Here is a 21148-nt window from a genome sequence, read left to right on the forward strand (position 1 = left end):
ATTCAAACTCAAGATCAGTACCACACACTTCAAATCCTTCAGTTCTGAACAGCTGTGCTGGGAAACACAACTGCACACATTTGGATTTGGGGTTACATGCAATTTCAAATGAACTTGGTTCACAGGGTCCAATACAACAACAACAAAAAATCTATAGATGTCTTTAAAAAAAAAAAATTGGAGCATTTTCTATAAAAGCACCTATGATTTTCAACAACGACGGTTGATCATTTCACCACACTTAACCACCTGCTAACTCTCGGGTGATGCCATGCTTTGTGCTGCGCCAACCGAGTCTGCTCACTATAATTACAAACTGATATGGAGTATTTGAGTTTCCGAAGCAAGCCACAAGAAAAATTCCAGCATTGAAACGCAGATTACTCAAGACTGAGGGATCTTCCCCTTTTCTGTGGCCAACATGTGATTGTTTCATCTTGCACCCTACCAAAACACCAGATGACACCTGCTATCTGATCTACCAGTTAACATAAATGTCTTATAATACTTTCAAAATGTGTAACATCACGCTACACGAATGTAAAATTAGCACAAGGAACTGCTTATGCGAGTTGAACGCCTCCAGCCCCAGCTGACAAAAGCGCTATTAATGGCAGGAGCGTTTGAGAGCCTGCAGCCTCCAGGAGACATCTGACCTCTTCGATCATGAATATTCACAACAAATCTCAAGACTTTGGATATTCTGTGGCCCGGAATAAGAACAGAACTGCTCTGGGCGCCTCCAGAACTCTCCACGGACGCTGTACTCGTGTAAATCAAGTCTGTTTCTATTCATTTAATAGCCCAATTGTTCTTGTTCGTCCCATAGCATGTGGCCTACATGCTAAAAAAAGAAAAGAAAAGAAAAAGAAAAGGGAACCGGCCTCCATTATGGAAAACAGAGTTCTGGCATGGAATCTGGGGTTATAAGGAACAAAAGTGTTGATGTGCGATCATGTGCAGGCACTGCTTTCTGGTCTCATGCTTTACAAAGATGCTCTCTAGTATTAAGGCCTACAGAGAATAAGACAAGACCCATCCTTACTTAACACACGCACGGGAGTGATAACGTGGAAAATAAACGCATGAAGCCTGATGTCTAAATATATTCACCGCATTAAACCTATTAGATAAAAACAGCCCCAGGCGATGTGTATGTGTGTATCAGTACGGATCTATAGCAAAGAGCACAAATATTTGGTTGTTAGTGTGAGGAAGCATGTGATGTTTGTGTATTTTCCAGGGATGGATGAACGCAGTGTGACTCATGGTGATTCAGCAATGTTGTTGGTCGTGGTTGTGGCTTTCTTCTTTGGCGGTTTCTTCAATGTCTTGGTGGTCTGCTGGGGATGACAGCAAGAAATGGTGGTAAAAGAAAAAGAAAAAATAGCATTAATACAATTTTACATTTATAACAAGACCAACTGGATAAACAATTTAGTGAAGGCATGTCCTAATGACAGCTCACACACACACAAGGCATGGAAAATGTGTATACAGAAAATAAACAGTTATCTTATTCTGGTTTACCTTCAAACAGGCAGATGTGACAGACTACAGTGCATTCAGAAAGTATTCAGAGCCCTTTATTTTGCTTTGATGCAGCCTTAAGGTCCTTTCACACTGGGCGCGATTTTGACGCACAAATAATTTGCGTGATAGTTCTATTTTTTGATCAGCTGTTTGTGTAATGAGTGCTTCCACGCCGAACGCGAATGTGCTGCGGCGAAAAAACGACTCATTTTTTTCGCTTCGATGTCGATTTTTTTTTACTTTTGCAGCGACAGAAAAGGCTTCAGCCAATCACATACATGGAAACAAAGGTGAAGCTTGTTGACGCTTTGGCTTCTCTGACGTAGCAGCATTATGTGCGAGAGAAGAGAAGTGTCACAACATGAAATGTAAACTAAAAACAAGCAATACATTGAAACTAGAAACCTTATATAATGACAGCATTTTTATATTGATGCCTATTCCGCATCTCAACGCACGCATACCCTATCATTTATGACATGGCGGTGTTTGCTTAGGGACCAAAAGAACGAGGCATGGGATAACATAGCTGGGATAGTTGGTGTCTCCGGCGAGTTGATGAAGTGCTTGCTGATGATGTATAATATTTGTGACTATTCATTATTATTAATGTATCGTATCGTTGGCTATGCATCGAGATGCGTATCGCATCGGCCTCAGCTATGGAGATGCACATCCCTAGCCCAATATATCGAAAACATTTGGAATGGGTCAGACATAATTTTGGCCACTTATTAAAGTCCCACTCCGATCATATTTTGAGCTATTTGTAAACATTCCCAGTGGTCTTTAAATTATGATTATGCCATTTTTAGCCAAACTCACAAAACCTGTGCCGTTTTCTGGGACTTTGCTTCAGCAGAGCGGCAGTAGCTCATTAGCAATTCGCCTCTGCGTTGTGGGCGGAGCCGTTGGCACGGAGATGACCCTCCCCCTCCCCGTTGCTGAGAGCTCTGTCTCTCCCGCTAGCTTACACTCCCAACCTGTCATTACCGGTGCAACAAAAATTGAGAGCAATATTGGAGCTATCCAGCCGTACAGTGCGTTTTCGTTTTAAAAAGCATAACTTTTGCAACGATTATGCGCTCCTGCCGTCCACATTACTGACCCTCGGCCTCGAAAACGGAGACTGAGTCCGATGCAAGACACGCAAGTGACACAACCCATAGCAACGAGTCATGGCAACGACAGCTCAAACCGACAGAAACATACAAGTAAACGTGAATTTTGTCACATTGTCATGTTAATTATAATCAAATGCATTTTGTTTTATTGAAAACAATATTATCATTGATATTTGTTTGAGAGGGGCACTTTCGATTAATTTTAACAAGCTTGTGGCCCCGCCCAGTGGAGTTACTACGTCACAACTCCAGTCTATTTTAAACGGCATTTTAGCGTCTGCTACTGATTCACAGCCATTTGAATGTAGAAATACTCAGAAATACAACTTTGAGCTTATTTTTCTCAAGATATGTCCTCTAACATAAGAAAAATGCCACAAGAACATGTTAACACCTAGAAAAACATTATTTTCATCGGAGTGGGTCTTTAAGTTTTGTTTTGTAGAAAGCCTTTCTTTAAAGTGAATTTCCTTTCGTATAAATTGTATCTTAATGTTAATCAATTTTTCATCAACAAATTGCCTGGATTAATAGGAATAATAGAACTGAAGCGCGTCTCATACCGAAAACGGACAGAAAACACTAGTTTATTAATAAACAATTCAAATGTTTAATGCATAATCCTTACTTTGGCCGGTTCTTTGTGGCAAAGTTTTAGCTACTTTACAAGATTAGCATACTCCCCTTCAGACTATCTGTTCTTTAAGATTGGGTGCACACAAAATCTTTTCTGTCTTTTAAAGAAAACGAAAAGCTCGTCTTCACTGGATGATGATGATGATGGTGGTGAAGTGTCCGTGTTTTCTCAGCTGTCGGCGCGAAAGTTTTGGAATGTTAAAGTTCTGAACGTCGCAAATTAGCATCGCGGCTGATGTGAATGGTTTTGACGCGAACTATTCGCTTTTCCGTTTCGCTTTTTCCGTTACGCGTCCGGTGTGAAAGGGCCTTTAAAGGGATAGTTCACTTTGAAATTAATTTTTGATCTGTTTTAGCTTACCTCAAGGGCATCCAAGATGTAGGTGTCTTTGATTCCGCAGTAGTGTCTTGTACCGCTCGTTTCGTGTCTTAGGCCATCAATGTGTACTTACATTTACGAGTCATTAAATCATGTTTAATTTGGACTTCTCTGTGCATGCTCTTTGAGGTGGTGACCATAGACCTGCATTATATGACTGACAGACAAGAACGGTTTGACCTAAAAATATCAAAATTGAAACTACTGCGGAAACAAAGACACCTACATCTTGGATGCCCTTGAGGTAAGCTAAAACATATCAAAAATTAATTTCAAAGTGAACTATCCCTTTAAGGTGTGATCACATTATCAAAATGCAAAAAGGTCAATAGTGTAGCGAAGTATGAAGCACTGCTCACACAGAAGTCACTTTCAAACCAAGCGGTTTTGTGTTAATCAACTAAGTGAATCCAAATAACTAACTTGAACCGGTTGCAAAATATTTTGCCCTCACGCAAAATTCCAGATAATGTGGATTCCTACTGAAATGACTGGATTTCACCTGGGAAAATTTATGCATAAAAGCTCAAATGCTAAATGTGACCACACCTTTAAAAACATTTTTTTTATACATATTTTTTTTTTATATCTACTCTCCATAACCCATAAGGACAAAATGATAAAGAAAAAAATGGATTTGCAATTGTATCAAAAAGAAAAAAAACTTAAATATCACATTGGCATAAGTATTCAGAGCCCTATTATGTGACCCTATTATGCTTTTTCAGAGATTACCTTTCATGTAGTGTGTAATACGGCTGTTTGTGAATGTAGAAGGTCTGCAAAGTTTCAAAGATCAAAAGAGTTATTGTCTCCCAAAAGAAAGAACCAATTTTGAACTCCCTGAAACAAGTTGTCAGTAATTCCAGTCTTACTTCCTGCTCAAAACTATGTAGGTTTGTTTGCATAATGCCAGCCTATGGTCTTCATTGCCTGCCCGTGAACAATGCACTTTGATCTTCAAACACTGTAGTTGTGGCTGAGGCCTGGAAGAGTTTGGTTCGTGTTGTTGACATGTCAAAAAGGCCCTGTTTTCTGCTCTGTGAAAGCAAATCCACTTCGCATTAACTTCTAAAGGATGAGGACTCTCGCTGGAACTGATACGGTAAAACTGACGCCATAGTTACTGTTTGTATCACTGTGCATCAAGTGCTGAGGAAGATCCAGAGCTGAAATTCAGATATGGTAATGACTGCTTGGGTTCAGTTGATCAATCACAACTGACTACCTATCAGAGCGGGGTAGGCTCTCGAAAAGGAAAAAATTAGAGAGACTAAATCTTTTATTGAACCGTAGTGAAATGTATATTATGAGAAAATTAAAGTGTATTTTGACATTGCATGTAAACCTGTTGTAAGAGACAGTAAGGCAATTTAACTCAGCACTTAGTTGAAGCACCTTTGGTCGTGATTCCAGCCTCAAGTCTTTTTGGGTATGATGCAAGTAAGCTGTGCACATCTGGATTTGGTCAATTCTCTGGTCTTTTCTGCAGATCATCTCAAGCTCTGTCCGATTAGATGGGTAAGGTTGATGGACAGCCATTTTCAGGTCTCTCCTGAGATGTTTGATTGGGTTAAAGTGCAGGTTTTCATTAAGGATATCTCTGTATTTTGTTGCATTCAGCCCTCCTTCTACCCAGACCAGTTTCCAAGATCCTGCCGCAAAAAAAAAAACCACCCCTAATGCATGATGCTACCGCCACCATGCTTCACCGTTGGGATGGATGAAGGTACTGTGCTGTTTCCTCCACACATGACCATGGGAATTGAAGTTCATCATATAAGATAATCTTGTTTCTCACAGTCCTTTAGGTGCTTTTTTTTTTTTGAAGAATGAGAGGCTTCCAGCTGCCCACTCTGTAATGAAGCTCAGACCAGTGAAGTTTTGCAGTAATTGTTGTCCTTCTGCTCTGATTACTCTTCCCATCTCCACACGATCTCTGAACTCAACCGGATCGACCATCAAGTTGGTCACCTCTGTACCAAGGCCCTTCTCCCTCAATTGCTCAGTATGTCTGGGCAACCTGACGATGAGCTGTGTCTAGTCAGGTTTGTGCCTTTCCAAATCATTTCCAGTTAATTGAATTTGCCACAGATTTACTTCAATCAAAGGGTATTAACATCTCCAAGATCAATGGAAATGGGATGCACCTGAGATAAGCTCATCACAAATATGATTTTGCTTTGTCATTATGGCATGTGGAGTGTAGATTAATGTGAAAAAAACCTAATAAATTGGAGTATTTTAGCACAAGGTTGCAACATAAAATGTGACTATTTAAATGAACTGGTCTGAATGCTTTCTGAATTCACTGTATTTCAGAGATCTGAAAACGCATATTATAAACTACTAGTGAAGTAAGCTCTGAATTGTGTGTATGGCAAATAAAACATCTAAGCCAGGAACATTTATTTTCTCATTCCAGTAGTTTTCATATTTCTTCAGAATTGAAGACTTGAAATATAGTGCACACGATGTATGAGCCACTTCAATTGAGTTTTCACAGAGTTTTAAAGAAGAACAGCATGAACATTCTGCTAATTATAACTTTTGTGTCCATGGAAGAAGTTCTTTTTTTTTTTTTTTACAATTTTTATTATTTTTAGGTGAACCCCTTTAAGAAGCTTTCCTGAATAATGCTGAAATAGCCCCAACACTCACAACAAAACCATGTGCAGTAAATAATACAGCTTGTGTAAACAGAAGTACAGGACACTGTCAAGACATTTGCATCCATTGTCTAATTAGAATCAGCGCGTGTCTATGAGCAGGGCTTAAAATTAACACTAATGAATTCTAACAATACAGTGTTGTGAGAACATGAACGACACTCGGGACGGTTGGCGGGCCAGTGCTGCATCGTCCCAAAAGTTTAAGCCTGGCCAATTTAAACATTCAAGTGCAAGAAGATGCGAAAAGGGAACTATTTATTACTCGAGCAAAAAAGAAACCGTTTCATGGCCGGTAAAAAATATTTATGGCTGGTAAATTAAGACATCCGCCGTTGGCAGGAGTGGCAAAAATTAGCTTTGGGCCCTGTCTATGAGTAAAAGAAACGAGAAAAAAAAGATGGTGGTAGAGCACAAACCTCTGTCTTGGCAGCGGCTGGTTTCTTGGCTGCTCTGACGCTTGCAGTGCGTTTGGGGGCCTTATCAGCTGCATCTTCATCTGAATGCTCAGTCCTGCTATCCGACTGCTCATCCGAGCGAGAGCTGTGCTGTGATTCAGTGTCAGCCGGCATGGGTGTGGCACGAACTGAGGAAAAACAATGATGGATACAGTTTAGACAGAATTCATACTGGATTTTTTTCCCTTCTAGATGTGCAGCTGCCATGAATGTGACGCGTTGCCATTTGCTTTTTATTGGTCCTTGGCAAATTATTTGAAGAACTAGATTTTGAGTAGGTCTCTCAGGCCAGGGGTTTTCAAACTTTTTAATGCCAAGGATCCCTTAATATGAGGTTCTCTTTGTAAGAGACCCTTTTCCTAATTCATATACATAATCATGTTTAAAGACCAATTTGTTTAGTAAAAAAAAATGTTAGAAATGTGTACATTATCTGGAAATATGTATGCATGTATGTACATAAAATATAGCAAAGTAACTGTCATTAATCTCATGATTACAGACCAGTCTTTAGTAAACAGAATAAAACAGTAATGTCAAATTCTGTTAATGTAATGACATTTTTATATTATTTATTTATAAATAAATATCATAATAATTTGGTTGTATTGATTTATTTGCTAAATTTAATTTTCTCTGAACTTTTCACAGAACCCCTAACACCCCCTGAGGGCCCCCGGACCCCAGTTTAAAAAAAAAAACGGTCTCAGGCAACATTCACAACACAGTTGAATGTTGCTCAAATGGTGAATCTGACATTTTCAGTTTAGATTGGGGCCACTTTCATATGTGAAAATACACTGGAAATGTGTTTTGATATGTATATTTAAAAAAAAATGGAAGTTAAAAAATGTTTCTAACAAAATATCAATTAAGTGATATTATAAAATTAGTTGACTACGTTATGATACGATAAAAAGGTAAGTTTAGAACAGTTGGCTGTTAAGTATCTGTTACAGACAAGTACCTAAAATGAGCCACATTTAGGAGGTCACATGAATCGAATAAAATGAATCAACCAAACCAAATAAGAGCATAAAATGTGTCTTGTGCACTCCACATTGGCTCTCAGGCATTGTGGTGCTCTTTGGCATTTAAAGCTTGCCAGACCTCATTCAAAGCCTGAAACAAAGAAGAGCCTTTTACTTGTCTATTCACAATGTATGTTTGACGCTCTGTAATTCAAAGAAGGAGCTCTGTGTGCTAATAGAATCTCATTATTGAAATCATCACCTCTGTGAAACTCTGGATAACTCTTACCACAGGCTTTGTTCGTGTTTGCTGTAAAGCCTCACATGGGGGTCATGACCTTCAGCAACTTGCCAGTTTAATGACGTCATAGTGTGTGAAGAGACTAAACTTCATGGTCTTGATCTGCTTGAATGAGTGCTGAAACTTATCCAAGCTGAGCATGAACAAACTCCAGCAGACTGATCCCTCGTCTCTCTCATCCAGAAGCCAGCTGAATCACATGCTGGTCACATCAGCATCAGCATTATAAACAGGCTGAGACAATGGCTGCCTGCAAAGCGGCTTTCAGTGAGTCAGCAAACACACACATACACACCTCACTGACCTGCCTGTGTGTGTTTGAACAGGACATTATAAATAGGAGTTGTATTGAAATAGTATTGTAACAAAAGGATATTTACTACAGTTATTTGTCATGTACAGACATTAAAGAAGAGGATTTATTGTGGCTAGTACATACTAGGGGTGGCACGGTACATGAAAAAACACCCAAACCGTTCGGTTCGCTTGTCTCGGTTCGGAGCGCGTGTGCGTTTCACGGTTCGACGCATACGCAATGTAGCCTCGTGCCCGTATGTGACCTCAGACGTGTGTTTCCTTTTCGCGCGACATAAGACATGTGGACATACATATGAGGCTTGTTCGACTTGAACCGGCGCTGCACAGAGCGATCAGTGAATAACATCAAAGTACCGCGAGAGCGACGGCTCCGTATGCTTTTCAATCACTCTTGCGGTTCTTTGATGTCATAAACCGATCGCTCTGTGCAGCGCCGGTTCAAGTCGAACAAGCCAAGGTGGAGTATGGAGTGCTGCAGGTCACATCACGCGTAGAAATGGCAAGTGGGAGAGATAAGGAAGGCTAACGAGGATGCGCCAGCGTCGTATAAGTCCGGTGTGTGGGAACATTTTGGATTGAAAAAAATGTTTCCTCACTCTCAGGGAATAGAAGCATTGTTGATACTGTTTTTGTGTTGAGGTTGAACTTATGTTTCACTTTATGATTATGGCCTTTGCTACAGGGACGTGCACAGACATTTTGAGGGGCAGGGGCTCAAGTGAAAAAAAGGTATATATATTAACTCAACTCTGACTTTTAAAAAAATTTAATTAAAAAAGTTAATTAATTTTATCTTCCTCAAACTCACACAATTGTTTCACGCATGACTGTATCATCATCATCAAATAAAACCTTCAAAATTCACAATTAGATGGAGTTTGTTTTATCCTCCATCTGTTTGCATCTGTAGCAGGGGTGTCACTAGGATTTTCATTTTAGGGGGGCTAAGCCCCCAATGAGGGTATATATATATATATATATATATATATATATATATATATATATATATATATATTATTTTTTTTTTAATAAAAAAAAGGTAACACTAGTTTAGGATCTAATGCTCGCTATTAATCAGTTTCATTACCATGCAAAGTCAGGGTTTTATAATCACTGTGGTCCAAAATGTGAAGTACGGAAGAGGGTTCGGTTTTTCCCCGAGAAAATTTTGATTTCTCTGATCTACATGTGCATTTTAAGATGTTTTGAAGGCCAAAAAAATTGGATAACAGCTTTAAAACCATGTCAGTGGGCAGCTGATTATTTTTCTCTCCTCACCATCATCACACTCTTTTTCTCTTTGTTTTTATGTTGCCCTGTCTCTTCCCCTCCTAAAGCTGAGCTTTGACTGATATAGGCTTTTCATTTTTTGTCTGTCATTGAAGAAAGTAAACATAGGGTCAACTGATAGGTTGATTTTGCCTATGAATCCTTTTCTCAGACGCGTTTATTTACTGAAAGCTACTAAAGGTAATTAAGTTAATTAAATGCATTCACAATATGTAGGCTACACATTCATTATTGATCTTATGCCTAATACAGGGCCGTAGACACAGGGCTTTATAATCAAAGAGGTCCTAAATTTGAGGTTGGTAGGGGGTTAAATTTTTTTATTTGTCTGATATGTGCATTTCAAGACGTTTGAAGACCCTAAAAAGGGATAAGAAATAGCTTTAAAACCATGTCAGTGGGCAGTAGATTATTTGTCAATACCTGCTCTCTTCTCATCTCCATCACGCTTTCTTTTTTTCTCAGTCTCTTCATCACTTTCTCTTCCCCTCCTAAAGCTGAGCTTTTTTTTAATTTACCAAAGGCTACAATTTGTATTATATTCTCAATATGTACACATTCATTATTAATCTTGTGCCGAACATGATGAAAACGGCTTTGTTAATGTGTCTTGTCCCCTCACAATGACAGTAAACTAATTATTACATTACTTGAGTCACGTTACATAGGCCTATTTTCAGTTCAAAATGGCGAAATTAGACAAAACTATATTAGTTTGCCTGATTATTTTTAGTCATTCGTTTAACATTTACGACCTAAAAAAATTTCAAATATGAAATGTTAAGTTTAGCTACTTACTTATCTCGCACTTGACTGTCCGTGTCGAGTTGCACTGTTAAAATGGTTCAAATTCGCGCGCAGCAGCGTCTGTGAACATAAAGCCCGCCTACTTTGATTTGATTGGTCATCTCAAATATTCTGACATTGACGAGCAGTGACAGACCAATGAGGCTCAGATGAACACACACACCCTGTCCTCTGTTTTCTGACGTGCTCTCTGCTCTGCGCCGCTGCGGAATGAAGATGAAGAACGCATCTGATAATAACAAGACTGAAGCGAACACGAATTTCTGTAGCCTACATTAATCACAAATTTTTAGGGGGGCTAGGCAGAAGTTGGGGCTAGCGACGACCAACAATAATATATATTATTTAAATTTGTTTTTAAAAAGCACCTCAGAAAAAAGGGCACTTTCTCTCCAGGAATAAAAAGGGCAGGTGCTCAAGCCCCCTTTGATGTCTATGTGTGCACGTGCCTGCTTTGCTATTGCTATAGCCTAATTATAGTAAATTATGTTTCATGTATTTTGACTTATTTAAAAGACAGAGTTTTAAGAGTTCCTCTCTACTAGGGATGGTAAGATTCACCGATTCGCATCGGTGCATCGGCATAAAAGCTAACGATGCGATGCATCGATTTAAATAAGTGTGCATCGGATACAAGTTGGTATTTGTATCGCGATGCATCGTTTCTAACATCTGCATCGGTAAAAAACGATTTATTCATATATAATTATTAGTAGATGCGCTATACTTTTACTATTTAGAAAGTGACCAATCATTTGTGACCAATATTTTATTATGTAACTGCTGCGTTCACACCAAACGCGGATAGAGCGTCTGTAGTAAGAGATTTCCATGTTAAGTCATTGCAAAGACGCGTAGACGCGGGTCTGGAGGTCCTGCGGCGCGAGACGCGTTTAGCGCGGTGCGATGGACACGATTTCGCCTCATTTGCGCGTCCAGTTCGACTAGATCGATTTCTCCTTTCTGAACTGTTGCTCAAGCGCGTTCTCTCATCACGACTGCTGCGCTGCTACGGGAATATGACGGATCACAACACTACGGAGTGCGAGGCGTGTCCTGAGAGTCACCTTTAAACCTTAAAGTAGAACATTAAGTTAATCTGGACAGAAGCCTGTGACTGCAAATAATAGTTTTTCCCATAGATGTATATTTTTACATCTGAATACAGTTATGAAAGACCTGTTTGTGAAAGTTTTTTATTTATTTATGTTTATTCTTTGTTAAAACAGCACCTGCTTTTATTTAATCTTTTGGTTTTGTGAAGAAATATGTAAGAATATGCGTTAAGTCAGATGGCACTTAAGCTACTTTTGCTGTATGTCTGAATAAAAGAAATAAAAGTTTTCTATCTATATATCTATACCATGGTATAAGTATCTATACCATATTGAATTGCATAGCATCATATTTTTCTCCATTGCATCGTATTACATTGAATCACATCGCGTTGAATCGGATCGCACCGCATCGTAAGAGTAGTGAATCGGATCGCACCGCATCGGTAGCTGCTTATATGTATCTTTAATGTATCGTATCGTTGGCTATGCATCGAGATGCGTATCGCATCGGCCTCAGCTATGGAGATGCACATCCCTACTCTCTACACTTAAGTTGGCAGTTTGATAAATGCAAGTTAATTTCAATCTTTGTGTGCTAAAAATGCACATAAGTTCCTGTAGAGATAGTGATACACATTCTCCTTTGTTTGCCAAATAAACGAAAAGCATGTCATCAATATCTTCTCTCTTGCTGTATCAAAATCTCACCTAGCTTTCCTCGGAGATGGTCCCAATAATGTGCTTAAAGTCAAGTCAAATTCAGTTTGTGCATGATATAATTTTTTTTTTAATACTGTATCCTAAATTGTGGATAATTAAGCTATATATCATATGCTGAAGTACATTTCTGGAGTGTTAAAGATTTAAAAAAAAAATAACAACAAGAACCGTACTGCCCTACAAAGCAAAAAGGCAGTAACTGCATTTTTGGTCAAAAATGAGTTATCATTTTCATGACATTCAAGGCATCCTTTGTTATGTGACAAAACATCTTATCTCAAATGTGTGTCGTTTTGGAGAAAAATGGTAGTCGTTTGTACAGTAACTGCAAAAAACCCTAGTAAAACAAAGCAAGAGTACAGTAACATCCATTACTGTATTCTTGTTATGTTTTACCTAACAAAAAATAACCGTGTTTCTGCGCAGTGTAGTTACTGTTGCCATGGTGAACACACAGCTGATTTTCGGGCATCCTCGCGGGACGATTTTAACATTCGAGATTTCACCCTTCCAACTTCCCCTAATTGTTCCCCTACCAAACTACCCCCCTCCCCTGAAAGAATGAAAAAAAATATATTCCAGAAAGAAAGAAAAAAGTGCAAGAGCTCCATGTAGTAACTTTAGCGGTTAGGCTAACTTACTATGATTTTCGCGATATAGCAGTTCAGTACACTTGAAATTAAATCGTGATAGACTACTGTGTGAATATTAAACCGCAATAATAGTAACGTTACTATTTAAATACAAATCCTACATTTCCTACGGTTCTGTGAATAAATGGTGCAGTCGACGCGCAGTTTCATTTAACACACGCGCGCGCTGAAGCACATGTGACGCTCAAGCTGTTTTTTGCCTATATGAGGACACGACTGCATGAACTTACTCTCCAGACTCTAGATCCGCTCTTAAAGTCACTTTGTGAGCATTTAACCGCTTCATTTGAGAAAAACGTCTCCGGTTACTTTCGTAACCTCGGTTCCCTGAAAGGCAGGGAACGAGACATTTACGTCGATGACGTAGTATGGGAACTCCTCCCCTTCTTCACTTCTGCTGAAATCTTATGGGCTAACGCCAGCTGGAGACAGCTGGCCAATTGACGCAAAATATGCAAATACTGACACGCCTGCTGGCAGTATAAATTGCATACGCACGTCAATTGCATCAGAATACGACTGAACGCTCGAATGAACAAGCGACACGGCGTTCGACGTAAATGTCTCATTCCCTGCCTTTCAGGGAACCGAGGTTACGAAAGTAACCGGAGACGTTCCCTTTCAAGGCAGTCACTTCGACATTTACGTCGATGACGTAGTATGGGAACTGTGTCAAATCCCGCCATGGAGCAGTGAACCCACCCACTCGAGAATGACAGAACCCTCATCCAATAGCTGCGCTACTAGAAATACGAGCTCCTGATAGGGCGAAGCGAGCCAAAAGCGCGCTTTCTAAACCTCATCAAAATTTGCATATCCCAAGCAAATGAATAGAGGGAAGTCTTGCACTGAATCATTCAGGGCAGAACAACACAGAGTAATAGCAAGTATAATACAAGTCAGCAGCAAAGCGGCGACAGTTGTATAAGCACAATACATAAATCAAGCATTCATGCACAACCTGAAGGCTCAGCTCACCGAAAGCACTTGAGACGCAACAGAAGGTACATCCAACTTATAAAATCTGGCGAACGTATTCTGAGAAGACCAGCCAGCAGCAAGACACAAGTCCCTTATAGACATACCTCTGGACCAGGCCCACGAAGAGGCGATCGCCCTCGTCGAATGAGCCTTAATGTTGAGGGGACAGACCACCCCCTGGCAATCATAAGCCAAGGCAATAGCATCCACAATCCAGTGAGCAAGCCTCTGTTTCGAAACTCCACGTCCCTTGTTGCAACCGCCAAAGCATACAAATAGCTGATCCGATTGACGAAAAGCGGCTGAGCGAGTCATATACATCCGTAAAGCCCTGACTGGGCAAACAGCGCTCTGAGCATCGGTATCACGCGAGACTGATAACTCAGAAGACAATGCAGGCAGTAAAACAACCTGCGCTTTGAACGGAGTCTTGAGTGACTTCGGAACGTACCCGTCTTGGCCGAAGAGTGACATTACAATCTCCTGGTCCAAAACGAATGCAGTCCTCGTGAACCGAGAACGCTTGCAGGTCCCCCACACGTTTCGCTGAAGCAAGAGCGAGAAGCAAAGCAGTTTTCAGGGAAAGCTCCTTAATCGCAATCGAAGCCAGTGGCTCAAACGGTGGAAGAGACAGAGCCCTCAACACTAGGGCTAAATCCCACGGCGGCACAGAAGGCGGCCGTGACGGACATAATCTCCTAGCTCCCCTGAGAAAACTGATCACCGATGCATGTTTACCGATCGACTGTCCTTCGATCGGGGGGCGAAATGCAGAAATAGCAGCCACATACACCTTCAGAGTGGACGGTAAACTCCCATTATCCATCCTGTGCTGAAGGAAGCGTAGAATATCCGACACGGCGCAATGACCCGGGTCAATACTGATATCCTGGCACCATTTAGAGAAAACTTCCCATTTCAATCTGTATAAACGCCTAGTGGATGGGGCGCGCGCCTCAGCGATAGTGCTCATCGCTCGAGAGTGCAGAGCGTCCCGCTCATTCAGAGTCCCCGCAGCGGCCATACATGAAGGTTCCACAGCCCGGGGTTGGGGTGCCATACCGTGCCGTTCGCCTGCGATAACAGGTCTCTCCTGAGCGGAATTTCCCACGGGGAGTCCACCAGTAATTCCATCATGTCCGCGAACCAGGGCTGATTCGGCCAGTTCGGGGCTACGAGAATCACAGACGCTTTCTCCTCCCTGATTTTGCATAACACTGTGGGCAGAATCTTCACCGGAGGAAAGGCGTAAAGTCTGGCTCTCGGCCAGCGCGAAGTCAAGGCGTCGTTCGTCCGTCCCAAGGGGGAACGAGACAGCGAGAAGAACGCCTGGCAGTGCGCGTTCTCGCTCGAGGCGAACAGATCGACCTCCGCCCTCCCGAACCGATCCCAGATCATCTGCACCGATCCCGGGTGAAGCCTCCACTCTCCATGAGGAATCCCATTCCTCGAGAGCATATCCGCCCCGCGATTCAAAACACCGGGAATATGCGCTGCTCTCACGGATAGAAAGTGCCGGTCTGCCCACAGCAGGAGACTCGCCGCCTGCTCGAATAGGAGTCTGGAGGGCACGCCTCCCTGGCGATTTATGTATGAGACCACCGACGTGTTGTCGGTCCGAATCAGTACATGCTGACGCTCTAACTGTGACCGGAAGGCTTCGAGGGCTAAGGATACCGCCATCAATTCCAAGCGGTTTATATGCCACGTTCGCTGCGACTCAGTCCATAAGCCTGAGGCAGTCGCGCCCATGTACACTGCTCCCCAGCCTGAGGTTGATGCATCCGTCAAGACTGCGGTGCGATGCGCCACGGTGCCCATCGGAACCCCTGAACTGAATAACGCTGGGTTTTTCCACGGTACCAAATTGCGAATGCAGCTGCTGGTGACCGTGATGCGCCTGAGTCCGGACGACCACGCCCCCAAAGGGACTCGGAGCTTCAACCAGATTTGAAGAGGGCGCATATGCAACAGCCCCAGATGACACACTCGGGAGGCTGCCGCCAACAGACCTAACAGCCTCTGAAATTCCTTCAGTGGCACAGACCTGCCCGGTCTGAAACGGTCCAGAGACAATGGACCTATCTCTCTGAAAGTGGAATCATTTAAAAATATTATTTCTACTGTTTCTTCCTTAGTTCCTAATAAAGAAATGATACTTATGGGTGACTTTAATATTAATTGGCTTCATTCATCTACATTTACTGAAAGAAATATGATTAATAGTTTAAATTTGACACAACTTATAGCTGAGCCCACAAGATTGACTCCTACCTCTAAATCTCTTTTGGATTGGGCCTTAGTTTCTCACCCTGAACGAATAATTAAATCTGGGGTTTTACCAGACAGCTTTAGTGATCACCACATGATCTATTGCGTTTGGAAAATTTCTAAGCAACGTCTCCCTCCCAAATTTATTAAGATACGGCAAACCAAATTCTTTAACAGTGACCAATTTATTAACGATTTGCATCAAATTAACTGGTACAGGCTTAATCTAATTCCATTTATTGATGATGCATGGCATTTTGTATATACTGAGCTCTTGAATGTCATAAATAAGCATGCTCCTTGGACTATTGTTAAAGTTAAAGGTAGTCACTTGCCGTGGGTAAATGGTGACCTTATTAATCTCTTTAAACAAAGGGATAGGGCTTGGCATAAGTTTAGACGTACAAAACACACTGCTGACTGGGAAGAATATAAACGATTAAGAAACAATTGTACCATGCAAACAAGAAACTCCAAATCCAGTTACTTTAGAAATTGTCTATCGAATGATTTCAAAAACCCACAAAGATTCTGGAAACAGGTTAATAATGTACTTGGGAAATCAGGGCGGACTACAACCAATTTAAATTTGAATAATGAAATGATAGATGATCCAGTAACTATTGCAAATGCTTTTAGTTTACATTTTTCTTCCGCACCACAAGTTCAGACCCATACTTTTAAACCAGATTTGGCTCCTTGTCCCCATACCGGTAGTTCCTTTTCATTTACAGAGATCAGCCCAGCAGATGTGCAAAAGGTTATAAGTGAACTGTCATCTACCAGTGGAGCTGGACTAGATGGCATTGAGAACAAGTTTATTAAAATTGGTTCTCATGTACTAGCAGTGCCATTGGCCTTACTTTTTAATTTATCGTTTTCATCTTGTACGATTCCTTTGGCCTGGAAATGTGCTAAAGTTATTCCACTTCATAAAGGTGGCAGTTCTGATAATATTAATAACTATAGACCCATTTCAATCATCAACAGTGTTGTAAAAGTTTTTGAGAAAATAATTTTCACCCAATTATCGAATTATTTAGCTAATAATGATCTATTATCTCAATGCCAATCTGGATTCAGAAAACATTTTTCCACCACCACAGCCCTTCTTAAATTTACTAATGATGTGTTCTTGAGTTTTGATAATCGTATGTGTACAGGTGCATTATTTTTAGATCTTACTAAAGCTTTCGACTTAGTTGATCACTATTTACTTCTAGACAAATTGTACTCTCTTGGTTTGTCTACCTCTTCTTTGCTTTGGTTTAATTCTTATTTACATAATCGTCGCCAGTGTGTGTCCTTTGGGGGCAGTTTGTCTCACTCTACAGGCATTGATAGAGGAATTCCTCAAGGCTCCTCTTTGGGGCCTTTATTATTTTCAATATTTATCAATGATCTTCCGCGTAGCTGCACTGGATGCAATATTCAACTTTATGCTGATGACACAGTCATTTATTGTTCCAAACCTAATATCTATGACATCAGCACCACATTACAAAATGGTTTTGATTCAGTTCAGAGGTGGCTATTGCTTAATAGGCTTCTACTTAACAAATCAAAATCATTTTCAATGCTTTTTAAAACGAAACAGAATTCTTCTCTAGTAAACTCACTAAATATTATATCTCTGGATCAAACTCCTATAAAACATACTAGCCAGGTTAAGTATCTTGGCCTTTGGCTTGACTCTGATCTTTCTTTCAGCACTCAGGTGCATAATATAACTAATAAGCTCAACTGCTCACTTAGAATTTTATATCAATCAATTAACTGTTTTAACTATCATGTCAGAAAAAGAATTGTTTCTCAACTTCTATTGCCAATCTTGGATTATGCTGACATTGTATACCAAAACACTACTGCTTCCTGTCTTCAGTCTCTTAATACAGTTTATAATAGCCTGTGTAGATTTATACTCCGCTGCCCCTACAGAACACACCATTGTGAAATGTACCATCAATTGTCCTGGCTGACCTTATCAAATAGAAGGCGTTTTCATTGGTTACAGTTTATTTTTAAATGCATTTATATGAATTACCCTGTTTATTTAAAACAGTATTTAATTCCATTTAGGTCATCTCATAATTTGCGTCATAACACCCAAATTTATTTTTACACTCCTCAGATCAATAAAGAAATAGGTAGAAATGCATTTCAATATAAAGCACCGTATGATTGGAATAAACTTCCAATTTCAATTCGCTCTTTAACCTCTTTTCCAACATTTAAAAATCATTTAGTTCAACATCTTCAGAATACGTGTGATTGCTTTTGATTAGTATATATATGTATATATATATATATTTTTTTTTTCTATTTCACTGTAACCTATTTTTGGTATGGTACGTATATATTTTTGTGTATATATTTTTGTCTGTATATGAGTTTACTTGTGTTTAGTTGTGTGTTTTGGTACATATGGTATTGTTTACTTTATTTAGGGAGGAGTGTGTCACCTTTTGGGTGTCTTGTATGAATGAATGTCTTGTTTGTATGGTTTTTGGTTTATATATTTAAATACTTACTATTACTGTAACGCATGTTTTTTTTTTGTGTTTTGTTATTTGTTATTACGTTTATTTGACTGCTGCTGTAAGGTGAATTTCTGTATCTAGAATCGAGGACCCCCTCGAAAACGAGATGGCTCATCTCAAGGGGCTATTCCTCTTCAATAAATAAAATGTCAAATACAATGTCAGAGACCTTATGCGCTCTTGAGAGAGATGGGCTCGCATCGTTATAGAGTTCAAGCACACTCCCAGAAATGTTGTGGTCTGACTCGGTGTGAACACGCTTTTCTGTTCGTTTACACGCATCCCCAGCGAGTCCAGGTGACGAAGTAGTATTTCCACATGACCGATTAGCATCTCTCGCGAGTGGGCTAGAATCAACCAATCGTCCAGATAATTTAGGATGCGCATTCCGCTCGACCTGAGGGGAGAAAGCGCCGCGTCCACACACTTCGAAAAGGTGCGGGGGGCCAGAGCCAGTCCGAACGGGAGTACTGAGTACTGATAAGCTGTGCCCTCGAACGCGAACCTCAGAAAGCGCCTGTGACGCGCTGCTATCTGGATATGAAAGTACGCGTCCTTTAAATCCACTGAAGCGAACCAATCCCCGGGACGAACTTGCGCCAGAATCTGCTTCAAAGTTGTCATTTTGAACGCGCGCTTGTGAAGTGCTCGGTTTATGGGTCTCAGGTCCAGGATCGGACGGAGACCCCCCCCTCTCTTGGGTACCACAAAGTAGCGGCTGTAGAAACCGCTCTCCCTCTCGATCGGGGGAACCGGTTCTATCGCTCCTTTCTCGAGCAGACTGAGAACTTCCTGTCTCAGAACGGGAACGTTTTGGGGCAAAGTTAATGACGGGATCACGCCGTTGAAACGGGGTGGTCTGCGTCTGAACTGAAGCGAATACCCGTGACGAATTAAGCCCAACACCCACGGTGAAATGCCTGGAATTGATTCCCACGCACCTAGAAAATGACTCAGAGTGCGAGCTCGAAGTGCGGTCATAGCCGCCCCCAGTGTAGTGTTTAGACTGGAGCCGCACTCCCGCGAGGCTGATAGCCCTGGTGGGAGTGCGGCTCGCAGTGGGCTGAGTGTAGTGCTGGCGATCTCGTGCCCATGAGATGCCATTATAGTCATCGAGTGTGACCCTGCGCTGTCTCGTGAAAGGGCGGGTGACACAATGTGAGGTGTAAGAGGAAGAAAAAGCTCTTTTTGTGAAGGGATACATGCTTTTATTAATTTTTTGTTTGAACAAACAACATTCACACATATGCCGTCGTCGCTCGACTGAACATGAGGGACACGATGCATAAGAACACGGCGCTTGGAGTCCGGTCCTCCTTCGCGCTCTCTCTTCCTCTTGGCCGCTCCGTCAGGAAGAAGGCTTTGACGCGGAGGGGGGCGCGCTGACCTTCCCTCGGCGCGGGCTCCTTCTCTGGCCCTGGCTCTTTCTCCCGGGTCCCTGCCACTGCCTGCCCCGGGAAGCGCGAGCATCCGGCTCGGTGCGCGGCGCAGCCGATTGTCTCACCGAGCTCTGAGGGTGGCCCCGGCTAGCCGATGACGAGCGCGAACGCTGCCGAGCTGGGGGCGCTCGACGCGGGATCACGTGGCTCATAGCTTTAGCGCGTTTCTGGGTCTCCGAGAAACGCTCCGTGACAGCCTCCACCGCGTTCCCAAAGAGACCGGCTGGGGTGATGGGAGCATTAAGCAGGGTTTTCCGGTCGGAATCCTTGACATCGGAGAGTGTCAGCCACAGGTGCCTGTGGAGGACGACCAGAAACCCCATGGAGCGACCGATGGCTTGCGCTGAGCGTTTAGTGGCCATCAGTGCAAGGTCCGTAGCTGAGCGGAGATCCTGGATGATGTCAGCGTCAACAGAGGCAACGCCATCCAGGGACTTAAGCAACTTCGCCTGGAACACCTGTAGGATGGCCATGGCGTGGAGAGCTGATACTGCCTCTCCCGCCGCTCCGTACGCCTTATCCGCTTGGTGGGCCGTGAACCTGCAGGGCTTGGACGGCAGGCTGCGTCGATGGGCACAGGTGAGTGGCGACGGTCTCCTCGACGGGGGGCATGCGCACATAACCGTGGGCTACCGCCTCGTCTACATGTGCGAACAAGGACTGAGTGGCAGAGTGGGTGCGCGCCGACTGGGGCGCAGCCCACGCCTTAACCACGTGTTCGTGGACGTCCGGGAAAAACGGGGTTCCCCTCTTCGACGCGGCCTGGCGGCGGCTCGACTGAAGGAACCACGTGTCCAACTTGCTCTTAGCTGGCTCATCCGGTGCGTCCCACGAAAGGTCCAACTCGGCGACGGCCTTAGTAAGGACCCTAAAGAGCTCCTCCTGGAGGTCAGGGCTCCCTTGCTCGGGAGGTGCGGCCTGCTGGGATCCCCAGTCCTTCTCCGACGCTGAGAGTGACATGGCGTCCTCTTCCTCGCTAGCTCCAAAGGAGATGAAATCC

The 21148-nt window shown here is 42.2% G+C and overlaps 1 protein-coding gene across 2 annotated transcripts in view; it reads right to left on the reverse strand.

Annotated features, from left to right (window-relative positions):
- Positions 1-901: 901 nt before the first annotated feature.
- Positions 902-21148, reverse strand: part of reep2 (receptor accessory protein 2) — a 36936-nt gene continuing 16689 nt past the window's right edge. The window contains exons 7-8 of one of the 2 annotated variants that reach the window (XM_056250249.1): positions 6761-6927; positions 902-1340 (exon numbers count right to left, since the gene is read on the reverse strand). In XM_056250249.1, coding sequence (XP_056106224.1) covers positions 1266-1340; positions 6761-6927 — 242 coding nt within the window. In that variant the 3' untranslated portion in view covers positions 902-1265. Of the gene's footprint in view, positions 1344-6760; positions 6928-21148 lie in introns of both variants that reach the window. The other variant, XM_056250248.1, reaches the window with a different exon arrangement.

This window comes from Rhinichthys klamathensis, unplaced genomic scaffold (genome assembly GCF_029890125.1).
Source record: "Rhinichthys klamathensis goyatoka isolate OS25496 unplaced genomic scaffold, OSU_Roscu_1.1 h1tg000068l_1, whole genome shotgun sequence".
Taxonomy (NCBI): domain Eukaryota; kingdom Metazoa; phylum Chordata; class Actinopteri; order Cypriniformes; family Leuciscidae; genus Rhinichthys; species Rhinichthys klamathensis.